Genomic DNA, 20,707 nt, shown 5'->3' on the forward strand with positions numbered 1-20,707 from the left:
GATTTACAATGCTGTGTTAGTTTCAGGTTTACAGCGAAGTGATTCAGGTATACATTTACCTATTCCTTTTCAGAGTTTTTCCCATTAGTTTATTGTAAGACGCTGAATATAGTTCCCTGTGCTATACAGTAGGACCTTGTTGTTTATCTGTTTTATGTAGAGTAGCTTGTGTCTGCTAATCCCAAACTCCTAATTTATCCCTCCTCCCCGCCTTTCCCCTTCGGGACCCATAAGTTTGTTTTCTCTGTCTGTGAGTCTGTTTGTTCATTTGAACCTTTTTTTGGGATTCCACACTGAGTGATATCATACGATATGTCTTTCTGCGTCTTACTTCACCTAGTATGATGATCTCAACATGGGTCCACCCATGTTGCTGCAGATGGCATTATTTCATTCAAAAAGAGGCCTTTTAAAATTTTAGCAGGAAAACTGTGAGATCTCTTTGTCTATATATGCAAATGTATGTCTCTGCGTACCTTATAAATATGAAGTGTCTGCTTCCAAATGGCATTGCCAAGATTGGTTTGTGGATGAGCTGTTTAATTGGCTTAAAAGAAATTAAACGCTTATGTAAATTCTCAGAAATATAAAAAAGACTGGCTTGAATGAATTTCAGGTTCACGTGGCCTGGGAAATATTCAGTACTGAATTGGTATCTGGTATTGAAGCTAGCTTAAGCTTTTTGGTTTGATTAACATAGACATGTCTTTAGAATCATCAATATTAAGTATAACACTTCTGTTGTACCTAGGTTTACTAGAGATCAAATAACACCTTACTGTATCTGTTGCAAATACGTCAGCAAGGAAAATAACTTGATATGATGAAACTTTAGGTAAACATAAATAAGAGCTTTTAGGTAAACTCTATAGGAATAATTACATTTTGGGAAGGTCTATCTAAAATAGTCTTTCCAGATTTTGGTAACTTGAAACTAAACCAAGTTAAGAGAATTCACTGACTACCTGCGTCATTTCAAACAGGATAAAATACTGGAACATTAATTGCTGGGCAGATCTAAATTTACCTCCCTTTGCTTTCTTAGGAGAGGAAGACTAGAGCATAAGTTTTCCAATCAGGAAATGCTGGTATGACAAACAGTTCACGGTTACTTGCTTCTTGGTTTTTGCTGGTGATTAAGGTTTTCAAGGGTTGAGATTATCATTGGTCATAATTCTAGTTATTGTAACCAAGTTTCTTTATGGATTACATTGTAGTCAGATGTTTAACCGTGCCTTTTAAAGTCTTCTGTCATTTATAGGAAGTTACTGTTGTACTCTGATGCTTTTGCAAAAGAGTTTCATCTTCAAGATGATCCACAGGAAGGCCCTTTTGACAAGTACAGGTCTCTGATCAATTTCAGATCATACTATACTGAACTGGGAGAGATATTAAAAAATCCTAATGGAAAGCTTGAGGCTTCATAAAAAGTTAATGGATCGGTTACTGAGTGAACTGGTGAATATGGTTATAATTTTTATGGTTTTTGTCTGGAATATTACTAGTTTTGATCTGTGTTTTCCAGATATAGGGAAGTCCTTCCCCTCAAGTTAGTTTTGGGTAGAATGGAAACATTTTTCTCTTCTCTCTGCCTGGTCTCTCCAGACACTGGAGACTCTTGGGTTCTGAGCAGCCTTATCAGGTGAATGGGAAAGACTGTCTCCTGGCATGTGCAGGAATCACGATGTTTTAGGGATTCTCTAGAAGAGAGAAATCCACTGAGGTGCAGGCTAATGGCAGGCCTTTGGCATGGCTTTCCTGGCTTTGAGAGGCCTTTTGGGAATTCATTCTGAGACTACTTCTGAATTCCACCACAGCCAGTTAGGAGGACCCTATGTGGTCAATTGACCAGACTTAATTCTGTAAACAAATTTAGTCTTGATCTGGCTGTGTTTCATGGAGATGAGGGTAATTTTAGAGAGGAAAATTTGTTTCAGTGGATGTTAAATTCTAGTTCTGCTAATTGTCTGCATTAATGAAAGTTATTGTGTTAGCCATACTTTTGCCTTGATATTCAGGATGGAGAGAGAATTCTCTAGTGAAGTTGTCACAGAGTATAACTACTCACGACATGTATCACTGCTTGCTCTAAGTCTTCAAGCAAGTAAAATCAAATCTGAGGCTCTGACATTAATGGTTGCGGTTATTAAACTTTATTATATTTTAAAATCTGAAAACTGTAAAACAGTATTTATACAAACACCTGAGGACTGTTCAAGTGGCACAGCATCTTCACACTGACAGTTTGAAAGGACAAGTTTAAATTAGAATCTTGTCTTATAAGACAAAAGAAATAACACGGACGAAAAAGCCCTTTAAATCATATACGCCCAGTAAATAGTTGCATTTGCTTATAAAGTACACTTGGTTTTCTAAAAAGAAAACGTACAATCTTACCCCTGGTGAACATCTTACTGGCATTTATAACAAATGGCTAATACAATTAGCACCATTTCTCATAGCTTATAACATTACACTAAATATTATACAATATAATGATGTAATAAATAAAACAACAATGAACATGTTCCATGTGAAAGTTCTGATTTTTAAAATTAAAATGACAAATCAGAACTGATGCACCTTCCAAAGTTTAGTAGGATAAATGGCTCAGAAAGGAAATTAACTAGAAACATTGCACAAGACAGAACTTCCCTGTATGGAAACCCTGAAGTGTGAGCTGAGAGGTACCAGTGATGTCAAACGATGTGCATATGTTTTACAGAATAAAAAAACTCACTATATGTAGAGTTGATCTTCACCTCTGTGGAAGTGTAAAGTGCCATTTTAAATTAAAAAAGAAAAGATTTACTTGTGTGTATACTTCAGATACAGAACAAAATATAAATATGAAACAGTACCCATATGAGGAATAAACAGATAATAAAACACATGTTTAAAAAACTTGGACATAGGCATCTTCGTGGAGAGCTGTGAACAATGAATGCCTAGTTAAATGTTGAAGCTTAGACAAAATAAGGAAGTTTAAAAATAAAACATATTAATTGAAAAGAATATAGTCAGACTCCATCCAACCCACCCTTGTAGTGTAATATCTCTTGCATAAAATGACTATCTACCTTATAATTTTTTTCATTAGAGAACCCGTCAATCCCTCCCTGACTACTTTCCCCTTTGGGATTTGGCTGTTTTGGTTTTACATATAAACATTAACCAAAATCAAAGGTGTTTCTCTGTTTCCTGCATGAAGTGTAACTAACTATCTGTAAACTATGCAAGGAAAATAATGAAAAGATACAAAGAACAAAGCACCAGTTTGACTCTGCTAGTGCTAACATGTTAAATGGCTTCTAAAGGAGTAGCCTGGACTGTCCCAGGGTTCTGTGATTTTGGATACACTGTATTTTAGAGGAACCTTCTACACAACAAAAACTAAGGGCAGAGAGAAAAGGTGGCATTGGTCTCCCTAGAATTAAGTCCAATCTAATCTACACACTTTTTAAATTGTTGAGGTATCTTTCTGTCTTTAAGCATTTCAATGTAGTGGCGCAGCTTCAGAGCTGTCCCCAGCTTAAGCCCCATGTACTTCATCATCATGTCATTCTTGAGCAGTAGCAGAGCTTTCCCATCAATGTCCTACAGAGAGAAGGAAATTAAAATAATTAATAAAGCTTTCATACTTTATCAGAATGGTTCTTCCTTTCTATGTAAGAACATGTAACACCAATTAGAGGGCAGCTCAGTCCAGATGTATATTCTCTGAATATGCAACTGCTTGATGGAAACTATTAAAAATCTAATTTGTACAGTGAAGCATCACCTAATCATCTGTAAATTTGCTTCAAATTTTAAGAAAAAGGAAATTTAACCTAATATCTTAAAAACGTCCTAAGCATCAAACTACCTAATTTTAAATATCGTGTGTTGAACAAACTACTGCATAGCTGTGACAAAAAGTAAAAACTATGAATGGTAAAAATGAATTTCAGATGGTCATTAACTTTCTTAGAAGGGCTGGGAACATGAGTATGTCAGCTATAAGTGTGCTATACAGTGCTGTCTTAACACTGAAAGCTAATCAGTTGTCGGAAGCTAATTAGATGCTAAAAACTAATGACTGATTTTCTTACCATATTGAAAAGGGTACATCAGATATGTGGGCACTAATTTTATTCATTAGGAAACCCTATAAAAAACATTACTTGATAGTCACAAGGTATCCTCCAAATGTAAAAAAGAATTAATTGACCAAATGATGCTGCTGAAGCATATTATTTGGTTTTCACAAGTTCTGGTTTAAAAATAAAACTGTACTGAATCATATGTCACTGGCTGAAGGGACCTGAAATCCCTCACAGTACTGCCTTTGTCAGGTACCATCTATACATTTTCTACTAAGTAAAACTAGAAATTAGAATTTAAAATTTAGCCCATGATGTTACTTTGTAAATGGCATAAGGGTATCAGCATTCCAAATCATCAATAACCATATAAGGTCAACAGAACTGAGCCAAATGGAATCAGTTGCTGGATTCATCGGGCATCGTAACAAGGAGGACACCCTGTCACAGCTGTGGTCACCCCTCCTACTCACGGTCCTGGGGCCGAGCAGGGAGCAGGTGGGGAGGAGGATCCTTGTAGCTGTTGTTAGAAAGGAGAGTGTGGCCATGCTGAATCATCTTCTCTTGAGAACTTGAAGACTTGTAGTATTTTAGGTACCCGGGTACCCATTTAAAGCACAGATCCAGCCTCCACCCTTTAAGGCTCTAACTTCGGGCAAAGTAAACTTTCTCGCATATGGAATAATCAGTTGATAGGGTTCCCCCACCATCCACACTAATCAGTATCCAACTGAAGGGCCTGCACAGAGGTCATTCAAAGTCATTACGGCAGGAAAACCGGATCAAAAGATACATTACATGTTGCATGAAGAGGTCGACGAGGGCACTTGATAACTGAGGATCTACGTATTTCAGAAACAGGATCACTTCATCCACAGACCAGGTTGAAGGGTCATCAGGGAGGCTCTGTTTGAGGACACCCGGGGCACTTCCAACTGGTGAACTTGGACCTTCAATGGGGGAAAAAAGACAAATCATACTTGACCTGATCATTATCCTGAAAGAAGAGATGTTAGGTAGGGAAGAAGTGTCTCATTCCTGGAACCTTGTGTGAAGTACCCCGGCATGGACCCAAGACTCCAAGGTAAAATCCAGGGAAAGCCTAGACAAAGATGACCTGAGGATGGCTACTCAAGAATGTCCCACCTGACCTCCCCCAAACAACAAAAGCAGCTTCGGAAGACACCTTAAAGCTTCAAAGATCATAAAACAGACTGAGCAATCTGAGGCCTCTTGGGCCACAGGCAAAATACAGCAAAAGATCTGTTACTTGGGTTAAATTAGGTTAATCTAAGATAACCTATTGCTCTCTTACTTTGAGAGAAATTCTTTGAAATGCTTAATCTCTGTCCTCTTGGTCTCTCCAGATGAGGTTTATTTTACTAGCTAATTGCAATGGAAATCCCCAGAATTTAGTTTTATAATTGCTTACATTATTCACTTTAATCAGTGAATTTCAATAACCCCCATTATCTTTGAGAACCAAATCAGTTCTTTACTGAATCTCTTCCATGGCTTTAAAATTAACATCTCTCAAGGCTTAAAGGTGTATCTGAATTTTGAAAACAACAAGACTTCTGCTCAGCTAGGTCAGAAGTAACTTTAACATTACACTGAATACCTCTTTCAAGTTTCACTGCATGGTAATAGATATTTTGGTTGAAGGTTTATGTTTAAAAAAGAAATAACGTGAGGCATGAAACAATTTAGGTGCTCATACCTCAAAACGTTTTAGGTGTGCCGTTCACTACGTTGTACTGAAACTTCTTTGTGTCCAGACAGGTACTCATTTACTCAGCCAGAGTGCTCGACTCCCTAGAGTTAGCGCGGAAGCGGCTTTTGTAATTCGCCGGACCGTCAACACAAATTTGACCTTAGTTCCTGTGAATTAGCCTAAAGTGTACCTTTTCTCTCCTGTCATCTGGGCTCTGGCCATTTTAGGAGCATTTTAATTATTTACACAGGGAAAGGGTGAAGAAAAACAGAAGATAAAAAACTCACAATGGGATCATTATGAGTGTTAGTGGAGAAGAGGCCTGTCCGTTGACTGGCACAGTGCAGGCACATCACAGACACTCAAGAAGTCTTAGTCATCGTTCAGAGTGCTGCCCCAAGCTAGCCCTCAAGATGGGAAACAAACAGCTTCCACAAGCTTGCATCAAGGGTGTTGAGGAATATAGGGTAAATGATGCTACTTGTAACATGTGTCAGTTCACACTCACCGAAGCTGGTCGGGACATAGAGAGGTGAGCCAGCACGGCTGAATCTACTGTTTTCCAGTAAAGCTGGGTAGGTCATCATGTCAGGGCTATGTGCTGGACTGCGTTCACTCTGGGTCAGCACGGTTGCAGGCTCGACCGCAGTGGACTGGGTGTCTAAGAAAAGACTGCGGGTGTTGTGGGCCTCTGGACTGGAGGAGCCCTGCGTGGGGTCCTGGGGCGAGTAGTACTCCTCGTAGGAACGCCTGCGGTAGGTGGAGGGGACCGTCGGGCTCAGGCTAAGGGATCGCTCCAGATCCAGAGGCACCGGGGACCCAAAAGGTGCTTCTAGAGGGTTGCTCTGGGAATCCTTTTCCGGCCTTTGTACTGGAATAGTGGGGCTATAACTTTTAGGGTAAGGCGATGGACAGAGACACCGCTTCTTCCTCATTTTCTGGTATCTGATCTTTTTAGAAAGCAGGTAATTATAATCTTTAAATGCATATCCGAGTGGCTTCTGAAATGACACAAACCCAGCATAAACCAACTGTGAGTGAGTGAAAGAAAAAAATAGTAAATACATCCATAATTACTTTCCATGGAAGATTGCTTTATATTATTAAAGATAAATGCTCTATTTTGATTACATGATTTCCTCTTCAACCCTACATTTTAATTGCACTTTATGTATTACGGTTACAAACATAAAAATACCCATTGTCGTACATTTCTCAAACCTAAACTTCAGCATTTTTCCGGCAGAGGTTTAGTCTCCCATCTGCTGCTACAGCAGGTATAGATCAGCCTTGCTTATCTCACAGTTATTAGTTCTCTCTCACTTCTGACTGGCATCTTTAGAAACCAGAGGTTTATTATAGTTTTGAAAATATTTTTATAACACTTACACGACTTTGCAACCATGACTTCACACGAAAATGCTTGATTTTTCTAACCTTTGCGTGCACGACATCAAGCTTCTTATCCAGTTTTTGAATAGCATCATAGATGACCTATTATAATACAGACTATTAGTAGTTTCTACTTCAAAAGGAAAGGAACATAAAAAATACCATTAAGCCAAAGTCAAAGTCTGAAAGTTTTCAAGCCGTCAGAAATCTCGTTTCCCACTTGATGCCTGGCTGTTGGGGACCCAGAGCCGAGCTGGCTGAGATAAGGCACGCCAACCTCCCACTCAACTACTCCATGTCACACAGGCATTTTACGAAGCTTGAATACTGGGAAGTAAATGTACCACAATTCCTATAAGCCATCACATTTATGATGGAGTCATTTTACATCAAGGAAGGTGCTACTTTAGGAAAGAAATTTTCAAATCTGCTAAAAGGCCAAAGAGCCTCTTTCCATATAATGATGGTATAACCTAATAGGCAGTGAGGGGTCCACTCTGGAAAGAACAGTGAGCCAAATACAACAGATGTGACCTTTGGTTCAGAGTACTTTAAAGTCATGCAATTAACAATTAACCTTACAAAACCTTTGAGTACGCGACCCCCGTGTGCCAATCAAGTATGTGACTGATAAAACCGGAGAATTCTTGAAATACACAGAAATTTCATTCGGGCAAAAATACACTTAAAAGGCCAGAACCACTAATTACATCATTCATTCAAAGAAACATTTATTGAAGGCCTACCACCTGTGAGAACTACTTCGCTAGATGCTGGGAATGTGGACATTAAAAAGAAAAAAAAAGATAAAGGAAGAAAAAAACAGCTCCTACCCTAAGGAACTCCCATTTTAGCTGGAGAGAGACAAGTAAAGAGACACGATCAACAGAGAAAGTGATCGGCCGCCTGGAGCAGTGGATTTCAGTGTGCTCCGTGGACCAGCAGCATCAACACCATCTACGAGCTTGTTGGAAATGAAAAATCTCCCACCTCAGATCTACTGAATTGGGAACTCTGAGATCGAGGGCAGTGATCTGTGTTTTCACAAGCCCTCTAGGTGATTCTGATGCACGATGAAGCATGAGACCCACTGGCTCTCAGCCCTGAATAACTAGCACAGGCTCTAGGGGAACACAGTTGGGTTCAAGTTACTTAACTTCTCTGTTGTTCAATTTCCTTATAAATAGAATCGGGATGAAATCCTCTCTCAGTTCTGTTGAGGACAAAACAACGTGCTACAGTATTAATACCAACATAATAATAATAGTACATGATGAGTGGTCTGATAGTGCTCAATCGTCTATTAGTATTATTATTGCCACGATACAGATAAGAACAAGAGGCTAAGCGTGCACAGAAGAGCAAGACCTAATCCAGCCTGACAGTCGTGGCAGGATTTTCGAAGAAGGAGGTATCTGCGTTGAGAATGAAAAGATGAGAAGGTGTTCACTAGGTAGAGATGTACAGAGGAGCATACAGGGCAGAAGGAACAGTATATTCTAAAATACCCAACAAATTAGGAGTATGGGATTAACTGATATAAACTACTATACATAAAACAGATAAACAAGGATTTACGGTAGAGCACAGGGAATTATACCCCAAATCTTATAATAACCTATAATGGAATATAATCAGCAAAAACCCCGAATTACTATGCTCTACACCCGGAACTAACACAATATTACAAATCAGCTATACTTCAATAAAAAATATTAAAACAGAAATTAAAAACACCCAAACAGAAAACAGGAAGTCAAATGTTTAGAAAGTGAACATAAATGACGATCGAAGAGCTGGGTTATGACGGGAAGGAGAGAGAGAGGATGACAGCTATAGAGGGATGGGAGGCAAAAAGAAGTGGTTTTTTTAAACCTGTGGGAGAATGACTACGCTGAGAGTGATGGAGACAGAGGCTGAAGACACAAGAGACAGAGGGATGAAGGGAGGTGTCTGAGCACAGGGAAAGAGGGTCAGACGCAGAAACCAGCAGAGGTGTTAGCCTTACAGAGGAAACACTTTTCCCACTCCAGTGGTCAGGAAGGAGGTCGTCAGAGATGGATCCAGGCAAGTGTGAGGGCTGTGGGGAGAGGAATCAGGACTTGGAGGGGATTTCTGCTCCACACCCTCCATTTTCTCCACGAAATAAGAGAACAGGATCGGGGTTGTCTGAGGATCACCAGTCCCCAGTGGAGGTCCTCCCCTCTGCTTCCCAGCCTGAACAGGGCTGGGGTTTTACTAAAGGGGGTGCTGGGCGAGGATTAAAAAAGAACAGATGGAAGTGCTGCACCGTGTGGTCTAGACTGGTAAGGGAAGGCGCCGAAGAAAGGAGGGAGCTAGCACATTAGGAGAAATGGAGCGCATCCCTTAGCTGTGACTTTGGAACCTGGGCACGTCTTAGCGGAGATACTCTATCCCAACACATCTTGCACAATCGCTCAGAAGGCCCTGGCAGAGCAGTGTCAACCCAGTTCATCGTGGATGCTGATGTAAAGCAAGCAGGGGAGAGCACTGCTCAAAAATCAGAACTCCCTACGTCGTCCCTGCATTCCAGCTCTCTGTACATCCTTCCCCGGAAGACAAGACACGTTCCCTTTAAGTATTCCACTGCTGTTCTCTATAATGATAAAGACTCCCATAAACATTTTTTACTTTTCAAAGTATGTTCATTATATTCAAGAAACTTTTTTATATGTTAAGAAACATGTATTTGTTTATAAATGTTCATTGCTTCTAGGGTATGCCGCTCACAAAATCCTTGATAATTACATACTTCTATCAATCTCCACCAACACGTCAATTTTTACAGAATCCCCTCAAAACTATGGAAGATAAACTCTTTAAAAAATGGTGGGCTGCCATTTTGTTTCAATTGAGATATCTTGACATGCATTTAGGCACATACTAAGTTTTATCCAAATCAGCCAATTTCCTTTAAAGATTTTGTAGGGGAAATTAATTCAGTATTGAGCAATTTAGATGAAGGAGACATAACTATTATACATTTCATCAGTTAAGGGCTTTTACAAAAGGCTATGAAACCTCCATATTGCTATTTCAAAACTTTCACCTGAAGATGCTATTCTAACTAGAAATTGTTTAAAAAAATCATCACAATGAGAGCGATAATCATAAGCAATTTGATACAGCAAAATTTCAATTGTCCACCTCTTTATATGATATAAAGAGAATTTAAGCTTAATATTTTAGAAAACTACATTTGAGAGATAGAACTTTTTGTACCTGGCAGTGAGTAAGGACATTCAGAATTGTTTTTTGTTGCTCTTCGTTGCAGGATGTGTTAGACACGACACTTCCCTGCTGATATTTTAAAAATTGAGTAGTTAATACTTCACTTCTATGAAAGTCAAACTGAACAGTAAGTGGGGAAAAAACACTATTTATTTAACTTGCTTTTATTTTTCACCAGCTTTTCAAAGAGTTTCAGAAATATTAATCTAAAGCAGAGACAAAATAAAAAAACTCATGTTATTATGAGAATGAAGATGATCACTGCTAATTAAGAAAGGGATTAAGCAAAGAATTTATTATATCAGAAGGATGGAGGTTTAGAATTTTGCACTGAAAAAAATGAGTAAAAACTGCTCTGAATTTTCTACAAGGAAAAGAGGGAAGTGAAATGGTTAATTGCTCATTGTCTAATGAAAGGAATCAGACAAATTCAGGAGAGACTAATATTTTCTTGAGTGTGAGTTTACAGGAAGTCTATGAAGAATTTTTTCTTTAAAGTGGTTAAGTGTTAATATATTTGGCAAATGGCAATTAACATTACTTACATTATTGAAATATGCAGTATTTGGTTCATATGCATAAAGAACAGTGTTATCATCATCATAAGTAGAGATTCGTGTTCTTATCTAAGGAAAATTTATTAATAAATTAAAAGGAAGGATGATAGAACTTAAAAACTGAGGACTTCAATTTCACTTTCGAGAAGCTCCAAAAGCCAATTTGTGATATCAAGGGACCTTTGTAAATACTATGACTATAGGAAAAGATGTCCTTGCAAAACTGTTTTCTCATTAACTTAACCACACTTAAGACATCGTTTTCCTCTTGTGTACCTCAGGGTAGAAGGACTATTCTTCTAGTAATTTGGCAGCAGAACTGCTGTAAAAGCAAGTATTTCTAACTACAAAGAATCCTGTTCATGGCTTTTGATTTTTAAATAGACCAACAGTACCACTCTGTGGACAAAATAGGAAACACTTAAGCACCTATCTTTTTTTTTTTTTTTTTTCCCTGTACTTGGAGGCTTGTGGGATCTTAGTTCCTCCACCAGGGATAGAATGTTGGAGTCGGAAGCACTGAACCACCAGGGAATTCCCCACACCTATGTTTCTTGATAAATTAATCTCTAAATCACCTAAAACATTTTGGGGGGAATAAGACAGTGCATAAATAAGTAAATAGACAGTAAACAGCCATTACATTTCACTTAATAACTCTTTATTCTAAGAATGGATTATGAACTATAGGAATAATTTTAAACCTACATAGAAGTATGTATGTCTGTTTCAAAAGACAAAATAATGTGGAATTGGGCTATATATTAATACTTATAAAAATATACCATGTTACCTTTGTATAGCTATGCTTTGTATAGGTATGCTTTGCAAAGTGCTTTCACATAATTATGTGAAAAGAGTCAGAAAAAAAAGGACTCTTGGTAGGTAGTTAAAATTTAAAAACTTGCACACAAATGTTCATAGCAGCTTTATACATCAGTGTCCAAAACTCATGAACTGTATATTTACAACCTCTGCATTTCACTGTACAAAATTCAATTCAATTTAGAAAAAAATAGAACACAATGAAAAGAACAAAGACAGATTTTCAATTTGAAATACAAACCACATCGACTTCACTGGAGCAGCTAGACATCTTTTTTGTGCAACCAGAGAAACTCCGCTTTCTCTGAGTTGGGCCTAATTATTTTTAAACTTGCTGGAGGGTTATTTGCGAAACTCCTTGGTCCCGTAGGACTGGTAAATCTTCAACTCCTGAAAAGCAAGGCATAAAAAAGTTACTTCACCCACTTACTGCCTTAATAAACTTAACATGGATATGTTCTCAGAATACCAACTCAAGTTGAATTGGAGTCCTGGCTGAAGTTCAGAGAGCGACAAAATGAGAATTCTTCCGTTAGTGATTTAGAATAAACCTTTAAAAAGTGAAGGGTTTTATTGCCCACGCGTAGGAATAAGAATCCCGATCGAACACATTTCCAAATTGTGAAGCGGATGCTCCACAACCTAAAGGCTACAGAGTAAGTGCTGGAGACAGATGAACAACAGAGCATGAGTCCTAACTGCTCTGGTCAAGGAGCTCCGAAGCTTTTTACTCAGGGAGACTGCGGGCCTCCAAATGTGAGTCAGGAGTCTCTTGTGGCTTGGGCCGCCCACCACGGTGCAGCCTGGAGAGACCACTAAAGACATCGCCTCCTCCCCTGCTCGGTGAAAACTGGGTGAGATTACGTCTAAGGTCATTTCAGTGCTAAGATTATGATTGCTTCCGTAGTTAAATTTTAAATTAAACTTAAAGGACTGTATGTGAAAAATAAGCCAAAAACTCTTCTAGAATTGTGTAGGCTCGGTTATGGTTCTGAGTCATTCACCTCTGCCACCAGGAGGACGTTGAGTGCAATGCTGTCATATCATATCTCGTAGTAGATTTGAACGCTGGCATCACAGTACTGGGAGGGGCGTTAATGAGAGAGCTAGGTTCCCTTTATCCATCCTGAGCCAGGGCAGGAATGAGAGGCAGAATGAAGGGAAAAGTAACTCTCAAGTTAGACAAATGCAGTCTAATAATGTGGAATAAATTCAAGTTATTAAATACCTCCAATTTGAGCTGTAACTTGAACCAAATTTTACTTTTTTAGACTATGTTTATTTTTTCTGATTATACAACTAATACAAGTTATGAATACTTAAACTGGTGTTTTCATACAAAGGAAGACTACACAGCTATGAGAATAAACCAATTATTGCTACACACAACGAGGAGGACGCATCTCAGGAATCTCAAAACTACAACCTTGAGTAAAAGCCAGACCCAGAAAAGAATACAGCGTATGAGCTCAAAAAGAGGCAAAAGTAAAAGAAGTCTTTCTAAATTAATAACTTTAGATATACCATAGTCACTTCAACTTCTTCGTTTCCTATCTTGCAAATAGGCCATGATTTATTTAACTAGTCCCAAGTCATGGATATTCAAAAGTCACTCCTCAAGTCTTGCTCTTACAAAGAACAGTGCAGAGCAGGCTCCCACCTCTACCTGAACTCACACAGAAAGAGAATAGTGAGTTAAAGTTTCCCAACTCTAGGGACCATTTCTTATACTCTGACTGTATTTCTAACAACTTTGTTTTAGAGATTTAAATATATAATTTTTCTTTAAATTTGAACTATGCCACAAAGTATAGATAATAGCATCTAACAGATTTTACTGCTTACTCTGTGTCAGGCAATGTTCTAAGCACGTGATGTATGTTAATTCATTTGGCATTCCTGACAACCCTACAGGGCAGGCTCTATTATCATCCCCATTTTCCTTAAGAGAAAACTGAGGCAAAGAGACTTTAAGACCTACCCAGGTCGCATAGTAAGTAGTGCAGTACGACTCCAGAGCCTATGCGCTTTACTTCTTCATTATTAAAATCACCTGGAATCCCTTTTCGACCAAGAACAAAAGAAAATCCAGAACTCCCACCATGGCCTACAAGGTCTTTACAGTCAGGTGCCTCCACACTGCTCAGAGGTCACCTCTTATCACTTGTCCCTTTGCTCTAAGCCTAAGATACTTACTAGCTGGCCTTTTATATACAAAGTTTGCCAACCATTGTTAGAGACTCTGACAGACAGTTCCCTAATGGCTTAATTACAATGCTGCTAAAACTCGGCAAGAACCACTACTCGGCAAAACAGGGCAGATTGCAGTAGCCAGACGCCTCCGCATTTTTTTTTTTAAACAAGACCGTGTCGATACACGGATCACTTTCTAAAAATCCTGTCAGGACTCTCAAAAGCATCCGTATCAAACTTCAGCGGCTACAGAGTCGGTCAGACCGGGGGGGGGGGGCGGGGGGGGATAATGCCGTCCAAACTGCATCCCCATCACCCATCAGGGAATCGAGCCCATGCCGTGCTTTATAAAACACCGTGCAGAAAAGTTGCTCGTTAAATCACGATTTGTAAACATTAAGCCAGTTTAAAACTCTAGAGCAGTTCGACTTCAGGGAGAGCCAGGTAAAGGGGGGGCAGCGATCCCCAAGAGACGAAGATACCAACAACCGTGCTCAATCCACGTCTTTACTTCCTTTAGCCTCGCGTACGTATTTACAACCGTGAAGCTGCACTCTCTTAGATCAATCGCGGTTACCAGCAAAGCCTCAGAATCAACGTTTGCACCTCAAAAAATGTTACAACGAACGAACTCGCTAGTTGATAGATTTTCCAAACTCAAAATTCTGACAAGTCTGAGAGCCTTGGTCGTTCGTCGCCCCCTCACCCACCAAGGAAGAGAAAGGACGAAAAAGGATCAGCTCTTAGAAAGTCGGCACAAACCACTCAATAAGGGGCCACATCTCAAGCGCCTACGCGCTGGCATCCCGGGAGGGGCGGTGGGAACCACTCCGAATCATCCCAAGCCACCCCAACTGCACTGCGGCTGAAACTCCAGAGTAGACTCGGTCTTTCCGAAAAGGCAAACCCTTTCTCTTCCCTCAGGCAAACCCTCCTCCCCCGCCACCCCGCTCCGGAGCGCCACAGCCGTGAAGTAAAATCCCTCCCCACCTGCTTCAGGCGCACATCTAAGACAAGAAAGTTCAAAGGGAAGAAAAAGTGTCACCTGACAGACCTTTGCTGGCGCAGAGCCCGCCAAATCGGCCTCCGGAGGGCGCCGGACGCAGGTAGCAACGGACGACGGTGCCTCCGCCCGGGCGGCAACCACTGTAATGGTTACCAATGCCTCAAACGTTCCTCGCGCCGGAAGTACGGCGCGCTCCCGTGACGCGCCGGCCGCGAGCCCCACGGAAGCTGAGGCGCAACGCTCGTACCTGTGAGCACCCGAATGCTTAGGTTCCCACGCGCGCAGCCGGTCGCTGACCAATCAGCGACCGCTACAAGACACGCCTGGGCCGTCAGCCGACCAATCCAGCGGACCTCTGAGCCGTTGCAGGGGAGCGGGCGTCGCTAGAGCGACTGCCAAGGGGAGAGGCTTTGGTTTCCTCGGGGCGGCCGCACTTCCGGCCTCCGAGCCCCTGTAGCTTGGCGTTGTTCGCGGGGGCCGGTGGGATCGGAACCCCGTGCTAGACTGAAAACACGAGCCTCTAAGGCTGAGAGGGGTTTAGTGCGGTTGTGCAGGAGCGCCGGCGCGCGCGACTTTTTCTGTGTTGGAGCGGGTTTAAGGAGGCGGCTCTGGGGGGTGAGGCGTTTAGGTGCGTGGCCTCCCCACTCTCGGTTAGTTCTTTGAAGCTTTTTTTTTTTTTAATGTAATTCCCCCCTTTTCCTCCTCCTTCCCCGTCCCTCTGTGACGCACCCCAGACGTCGACATTGACTCAATTCTAGGCGTGCACGTCAGTGCTGGAGTTCGAAGGGGGAGGGAGCGGGAGCGGGGCTTTAGCAATTGTGGTTTGGTACATACCGGGAAAAGTTATTTTAAAAAGTTGTTATCTCTCCACAGGGTGAGGTAACACAGACCTTGGAGCCAGATTTGCTGGGTTTGTACCGCAGCCCCAACAGTTAAGCGCTCTGTGGCTTTGGGCAACTCAGGTAAATGGCTCTGTGCTTCAGTTTCCCCATCTGTAAAATGGGCACAACGTGGGGGGGTGCTTCATGAGTTAGAGTAGGCAAAGCACTTAGAACAGTATCTGGCACCTAAGTTTGCGTAATAAAGGGTACATGACATTACTTAGTGGCACATCGAGGTTGTTCATCTGAGGAAGGAGGCACAGTCTGAGTAATTATCAGAAGCAAAGCAGGTAACTTTAAAGTAAAGCCATAAATATTTTTCTGGCCTGGAGAGGTACAGGAAAGTATACTGGACACTGGAAATGTATTCTTTCTTCTCTCAAATACAAAGCGAGATCGGAGCCGGTTACAGAGATAGTATTCATTATTATCGTTATTATTTTGCTCATACTTTTGCCATAGCAGTTCCCCTCCCGTATGTCCAGACCGCTATAAAACACTTGCCGTTTGTTAAACCCCAGGAGTGCAATTACATAGCAATGAAGAGAGCAGCCAGTTGTTTAATTGCAGTCACGTTTATTTGCAGTTTCTATACACACTTTCTAGGTAATCAAACTTTTCTGGTACATTTTTTTTGAGAGGGGTTCACAATGAAACTGTCACCATTTTTACTAAAAATAAATACAAGACTTAAAGTGTTGCACAGCTCTAAAATATACAAAGGCTTGAATTGAATGTAAACGTTGAAAACATCTTACAAAAGAAACCGTTTTTGCAACGATTTAAAAAGTTCATATTTACAGATATTACAAAAATACAAAATGGAGGCAAGTCCATAAACCATTGTCTTTCGGCCAGCATGAACTGGTTCTAGTACCAAAAGAGTTACACTGTAACCTTCCTCATAGTTGTAAATCTTTGTCATGATCTAGTTCTTTCAGTCTGCCACCACTGCAGCAAATGTACTCACTGAACTTTGGCAAGAGCAAACAGTGTGTTGTGTTTGCTGCAACTGGTCCGTGTCCTCTACTTAGCCAAAAAAAATAAAAAAATCAGGAAAAAAAATTTCCCCCACACAACAAAGACATGTTGTATAAACAAAAAAGAAGAAAAAATTAGCATCAGTGCAAACAACAGAAGAAAAGTTTGGGTTGATGTTGTTCACAATACCTAACGTGTGTACTCTGCTTTAAGACGGCAGTGATGTTGAAGACAACCCTCTAAATCTTGGTCTTATGTGCTACGTGATAAAGCCATGTAGAATTACTAAGGAATTTCTTGCCTTTTTTTTTTTTAACTCAGTTTGTTACTCAATACTCTTTTGCACAGTGAATTTTAAATCCATCTTTATCTGGGTTTTTTTTTTAAATCTATGAAATATAAAATAGAGAAACTCTGCTATAAATTTTTAGAGTAAACAAAATAAGTAAAACTATATTCTAAGGGTTAGTTCTGTGATCATTACATATAGAAGGTCTCTTATTGCCTCACAATTCAAGTCAATATGTATTTTAAAATATATATAGTACCATTACTTAAATTAATGTCAATAATAAGGTGACATATTTGTTAAAGCCAATTTGTGTGTTTTCTGTTCAAGATTTAGAATCACTTTTAAAGCCTACATACCTTTCTTTACGCTTAAAAAACCCCTAACTACACAAAAGCCGTACTGCAAACGAGCTGCTTTTATGAGAATTACAAAAAATCACCTATTGTGACTGGAAATGACTTTTTTTTATTGCATTTGTCTAAAAACCTTACTTTTAAAAGTTTGCCAAGTGTACTTTTCAAAGTATGAGAAAAAGTTATTCATGTTCCCATGTGGTGTCAAACCATGCTGGTTTTCTTAACTAATGGGTTCCAATGAGAAATGATGGTCCATTTTTTTCAAACCCCCAAACATTTTTCTTTTAGTAAAAAGTATAACACTTCGTAAATGTTCAAATGTACGCTTTACCAGGTAGCTTATCTATCCCTGCACACGCACGTGCGCGCGCACACACACACACACACACACACACACACACACACTCTCCCTCCTCTACCCCGCCACCCCCAGCACCCATTTTACATACGAGGATGACAAGAAATTAAGAAACACAACTTGATAGTGAAAACAAATAGGAGAATAAACCAGACATTTTTTTTTCTTTCCAAAGAAACAAACAAAAACCCAACAGCAATCAGATTCTGTAATTCTCACTCTGTAACATCTTAAAAAGTGTTTCTATTGAAAGATAGCATCTTCTTAGACCAGGCTTTCTCCTTCATATTGCATGAACTAAACCAAAACCACAAACCCCCTTTCACACATCCTACTTTCCCAAATACCACTTGCATAAGCTTAAAGCCAGCTGCTTATCAATTTCTTGGTAACTCTGGTATGTTCTATCACTCTAATCACATTCTATTCTTTTATATAGGCCGTATTCCTTCTTAGTTCTCTACTTTCTACCTTCTCCCATTCAAAACATTCCAAGTACATAGCTGCTCATATTTCCGACATATCATTTCATACAGTATCAGTTCATGTCAAAATCACAGGTGTAAAACCCATTTGCAGATTTCAACTTGTAACTACATTTTTTTTCAGTTTTAAGACAAGAAAATTCAAGTAATTCAGCTTGTTTCCCTGCCTTCATTTTATCAGAGCACTTGCCCTGACATTTCCTTTCCCACCCACCACCCTCCCCTTTTGCCATCAAGCAGATAGAGTAAAATCAGACAAAAACTCAGTTATATGTAGCATTGTGAACCAGAGCTGCTCCCCATTCCCATTTTAACAGTGAATTTAAATAATGCATATACACATACCTATTTCCCAACTACGTTGTTCACAGTGTCATTTCTGTTAATTTTTAGGTAGCATGGATCTCATCAGCACAGAGAGAAAGCTTCACTGAAAACTCATTGCAGGTACTTACTGATAAATCCACAGCTCTGTGGCATGCTTATGTTTTATTTTCGTTCGTTAAAGAACCTGGAGCTAATTGCTCAACTGTTTAAGGAGTTTAAAGATTCTAGTCCTCAGATTAGGACTGTTTATGTCCCCAGTAGTGTAATAGAAAACATAACCTAAAATTAACTACTGTTTTCCCTACTCATTCTCTTTAAAGCAATCCACTGAAAAATTGAAGTTTAAAGGACACTGTCAAGTGCTGTTGTTCAGGGCTTTATGTTGAGAATGATGATTTCTCTCACTGATTTTTTTTTTTAAATCAAAAGCATGCTTTTCATTCTGTCCAAATTGCCACGTGGCAAATCACAGCCACGTGTTACCAGTAGTTTGTTTGGTGCTGCAGTTTGTCACAAAAATGGTTAAGTCTGAATTCATTATTTTAAATTAATCACATTTCACTATGTGACCTCAAGATTTCCTTTATTTCACCAGTTTAAAATTCATATTTTGAGGTTTATCACTCAGAAATCATATTGGTGGACATTTAAATATGGTATTTGATACGAAAATGGTATTCACAGAATACAGTTATTACACTTTATTTGTTGTGTTCTATAAGCAGTTGGTGTGGTAGATAATTGGCCACATGTCCACTCGTCATCCATAAATCTATTTACACATTTTTATCAAAAATATGGTATTTACATGTGTGTAGTTCTTCTAAATTTTGCTTTAGTTCATTTTAATGTAAAAATATACCGAACCTCCAGAGTATTTCATCCTCTTAAGAATTATGACAGTGAGGGCTTTGTTTTCTGAATAGGCAGCTCTGGGAAAACTTTTTCTAGGTTTCATGAAAAGCAGACATTTTCAAATTCTCTATTATCAAAAGGAATGAGATTGGGTAAATCAAACTACCCTAAAGAAAAATATGAAAGACAGTGCAGCTACTTAAAAATATGGAAAATAATCAAGAAAGACCAAACCACCTTCCATTTCCCCAGCAAATATTTAGGAACTTGTTGGTAAGCGTGATGGTACCCCACCATGTGCTGACTTCTCCCCAGTCTTCCGTTCTGTTCCTCCATCCTCATACGACTAAGGTTTTGGCCTTTGACAGCCAGCCTGGCGTGGACCACCTATGTTGAGCTCTGGGAGGATCGGTCATCATGTGGGCTCCCATCGGAATTTTCTGTCTCGCCTTCGGAGATGGCCTGCATGGGCGCGTTGTACAGCCTGCAGCGGACACTGTAGCGGCTGCTGCTGGCCGCAGGGGGAGCCCGGGAACGTCCAACCCTTGCCGATGCCGGGGTGGCAAAGTTCTTTGAGGAGAACCCTTCTGCATTAACCCGTGGGGAGCACGGAGAGAGGGGGGACAGCGCTTCAGTTCCCGGTGCCCCCTGATGGGCCTCATGGGTGCTTTGGGGGGACTCGGCTGTGAGTTCCCCAGGAGGTTTGGGCAGGATGGGACTCTTCAGGATCTCAGTAGCAGACATGCGGTAACTGGAATCCGAGCGGCTGCCTTTCTTGAGGAGTAGTAGCTTAAACTCTTCATTCGATGTGTTGGACTTTTTGGCATTTCGGTAGATGAGGCCAGGAGACCTCTGGCTGTTTGGGGTGGTCACACTGCTGTTGGTTGAGGTGACAGAACCAGCACTGTTGCTGCTGCTGCTGCTGCCCAGGGAAGCTCTAGATTTACTTCGAACAGACATGTCCCCAGAATCTTTTCTTCCAAGTACTTTCCTCTTGGACCTTTCAAGAAAAGGAACAATCTCAGTCCACATACACTTTAATGAAACTAAAAGTGTTACGTCACACTCAGCCATCTCCTTAAAGAGCAGTTTGTTGTACCCTGTCTGATGGGATCCTGAGCATTAGGGCTGTAGGGGCGAGGATTAAGATA

The 20,707-nt window shown here is 40.2% G+C and overlaps 2 protein-coding genes and 1 long non-coding RNA gene across 11 annotated transcripts in view; 1 reads left to right on the forward strand and 2 right to left on the reverse strand.

Moving 5' to 3' along the window:
- Positions 1–2,130: 2,130 nt before the first annotated feature.
- On the reverse strand, positions 2,131–15,188 carry SCML1 (Scm polycomb group protein like 1). Of its 6 annotated transcripts, none has more exons than XM_027095740.1 (8): positions 15,070–15,188; positions 12,064–12,212; positions 10,986–11,066; positions 10,432–10,509; positions 7,186–7,290; positions 6,305–6,797; positions 4,881–5,032; positions 2,131–3,597 (listed from the first exon to the last, which is right to left on the reverse strand). In XM_027095740.1, the coding sequence occupies exons 2-8, from the start codon at positions 12,091–12,093 to the stop codon at positions 3,445–3,447; spliced, it is 1,092 nt and encodes a 363-aa protein (XP_026951541.1). In that variant the 5' UTR covers positions 12,094–12,212; positions 15,070–15,188; the 3' UTR covers positions 2,131–3,444. The 6 variants fall into 6 exon arrangements, with proteins under 6 accessions (XP_026951541.1, XP_026951543.1, XP_026951544.1 ...); XM_027095742.1 differs by having other exon boundaries at positions 15,061–15,139; XM_027095743.1 differs by lacking the exon at positions 15,070–15,188 and adding an exon at positions 13,804–14,128.
- Positions 15,189–15,416: 228 nt separating this feature from the next.
- The window catches only part of LOC113614339 (uncharacterized), a 96,543-nt gene continuing 91,252 nt past the window's right edge, over positions 15,417–20,707 (forward strand). The window contains exons 1-3 of one of the 3 annotated variants that reach the window (XR_003430590.1): positions 15,417–15,671; positions 15,895–15,983; positions 18,768–18,821. This is a non-coding gene — a long non-coding RNA (uncharacterized LOC113614339). The remainder of the gene's footprint in view (positions 15,672–15,894; positions 15,984–18,767; positions 18,822–20,707) is intronic. The other 2 variants (XR_003430591.1, XR_003430589.1) reach the window with 2 other exon arrangements.
- The window catches only part of NHS (NHS actin remodeling regulator), a 349,152-nt gene continuing 344,906 nt past the window's right edge, over positions 16,462–20,707 (reverse strand). For both annotated transcript variants that reach the window (XM_027095754.1, XM_027095755.1), the window contains exon 9: positions 16,462–20,556. In XM_027095754.1, the coding sequence (XP_026951555.1) occupies positions 19,944–20,556 (613 nt within the window). In that variant the 3' untranslated portion in view covers positions 16,462–19,943. The remainder of the gene's footprint in view (positions 20,557–20,707) is intronic.

This window comes from Aethalodelphis obliquidens, unplaced genomic scaffold (genome assembly GCF_003676395.1).
Source record: "Aethalodelphis obliquidens isolate GAN/ISIS:26980383/991018 unplaced genomic scaffold, ASM367639v1 scaffold94, whole genome shotgun sequence".
Lineage (NCBI taxonomy): Eukaryota > Metazoa > Chordata > Mammalia > Artiodactyla > Delphinidae > Aethalodelphis > Aethalodelphis obliquidens.

Coding starts and splice junctions, on each gene's coding strand:
- SCML1 (XM_027095740.1), bottom strand. CDS start 12,093: ATGTCTAGCTGCTCCAGTGAAGTCGATGTG. Junction 10,510..10,985: donor ATACTGCATATTTCAATAAT/GTAAGTAATGTT, acceptor TTAAAATATCAG/CAGGGAAGTGTCGTGTCTAA. Junction 3,598..4,880: donor TCGACCTCTTCATGCAACAT/GTAATGTATCTT, acceptor TTCTCTCTGTAG/GACATTGATGGGAAAGCTCT.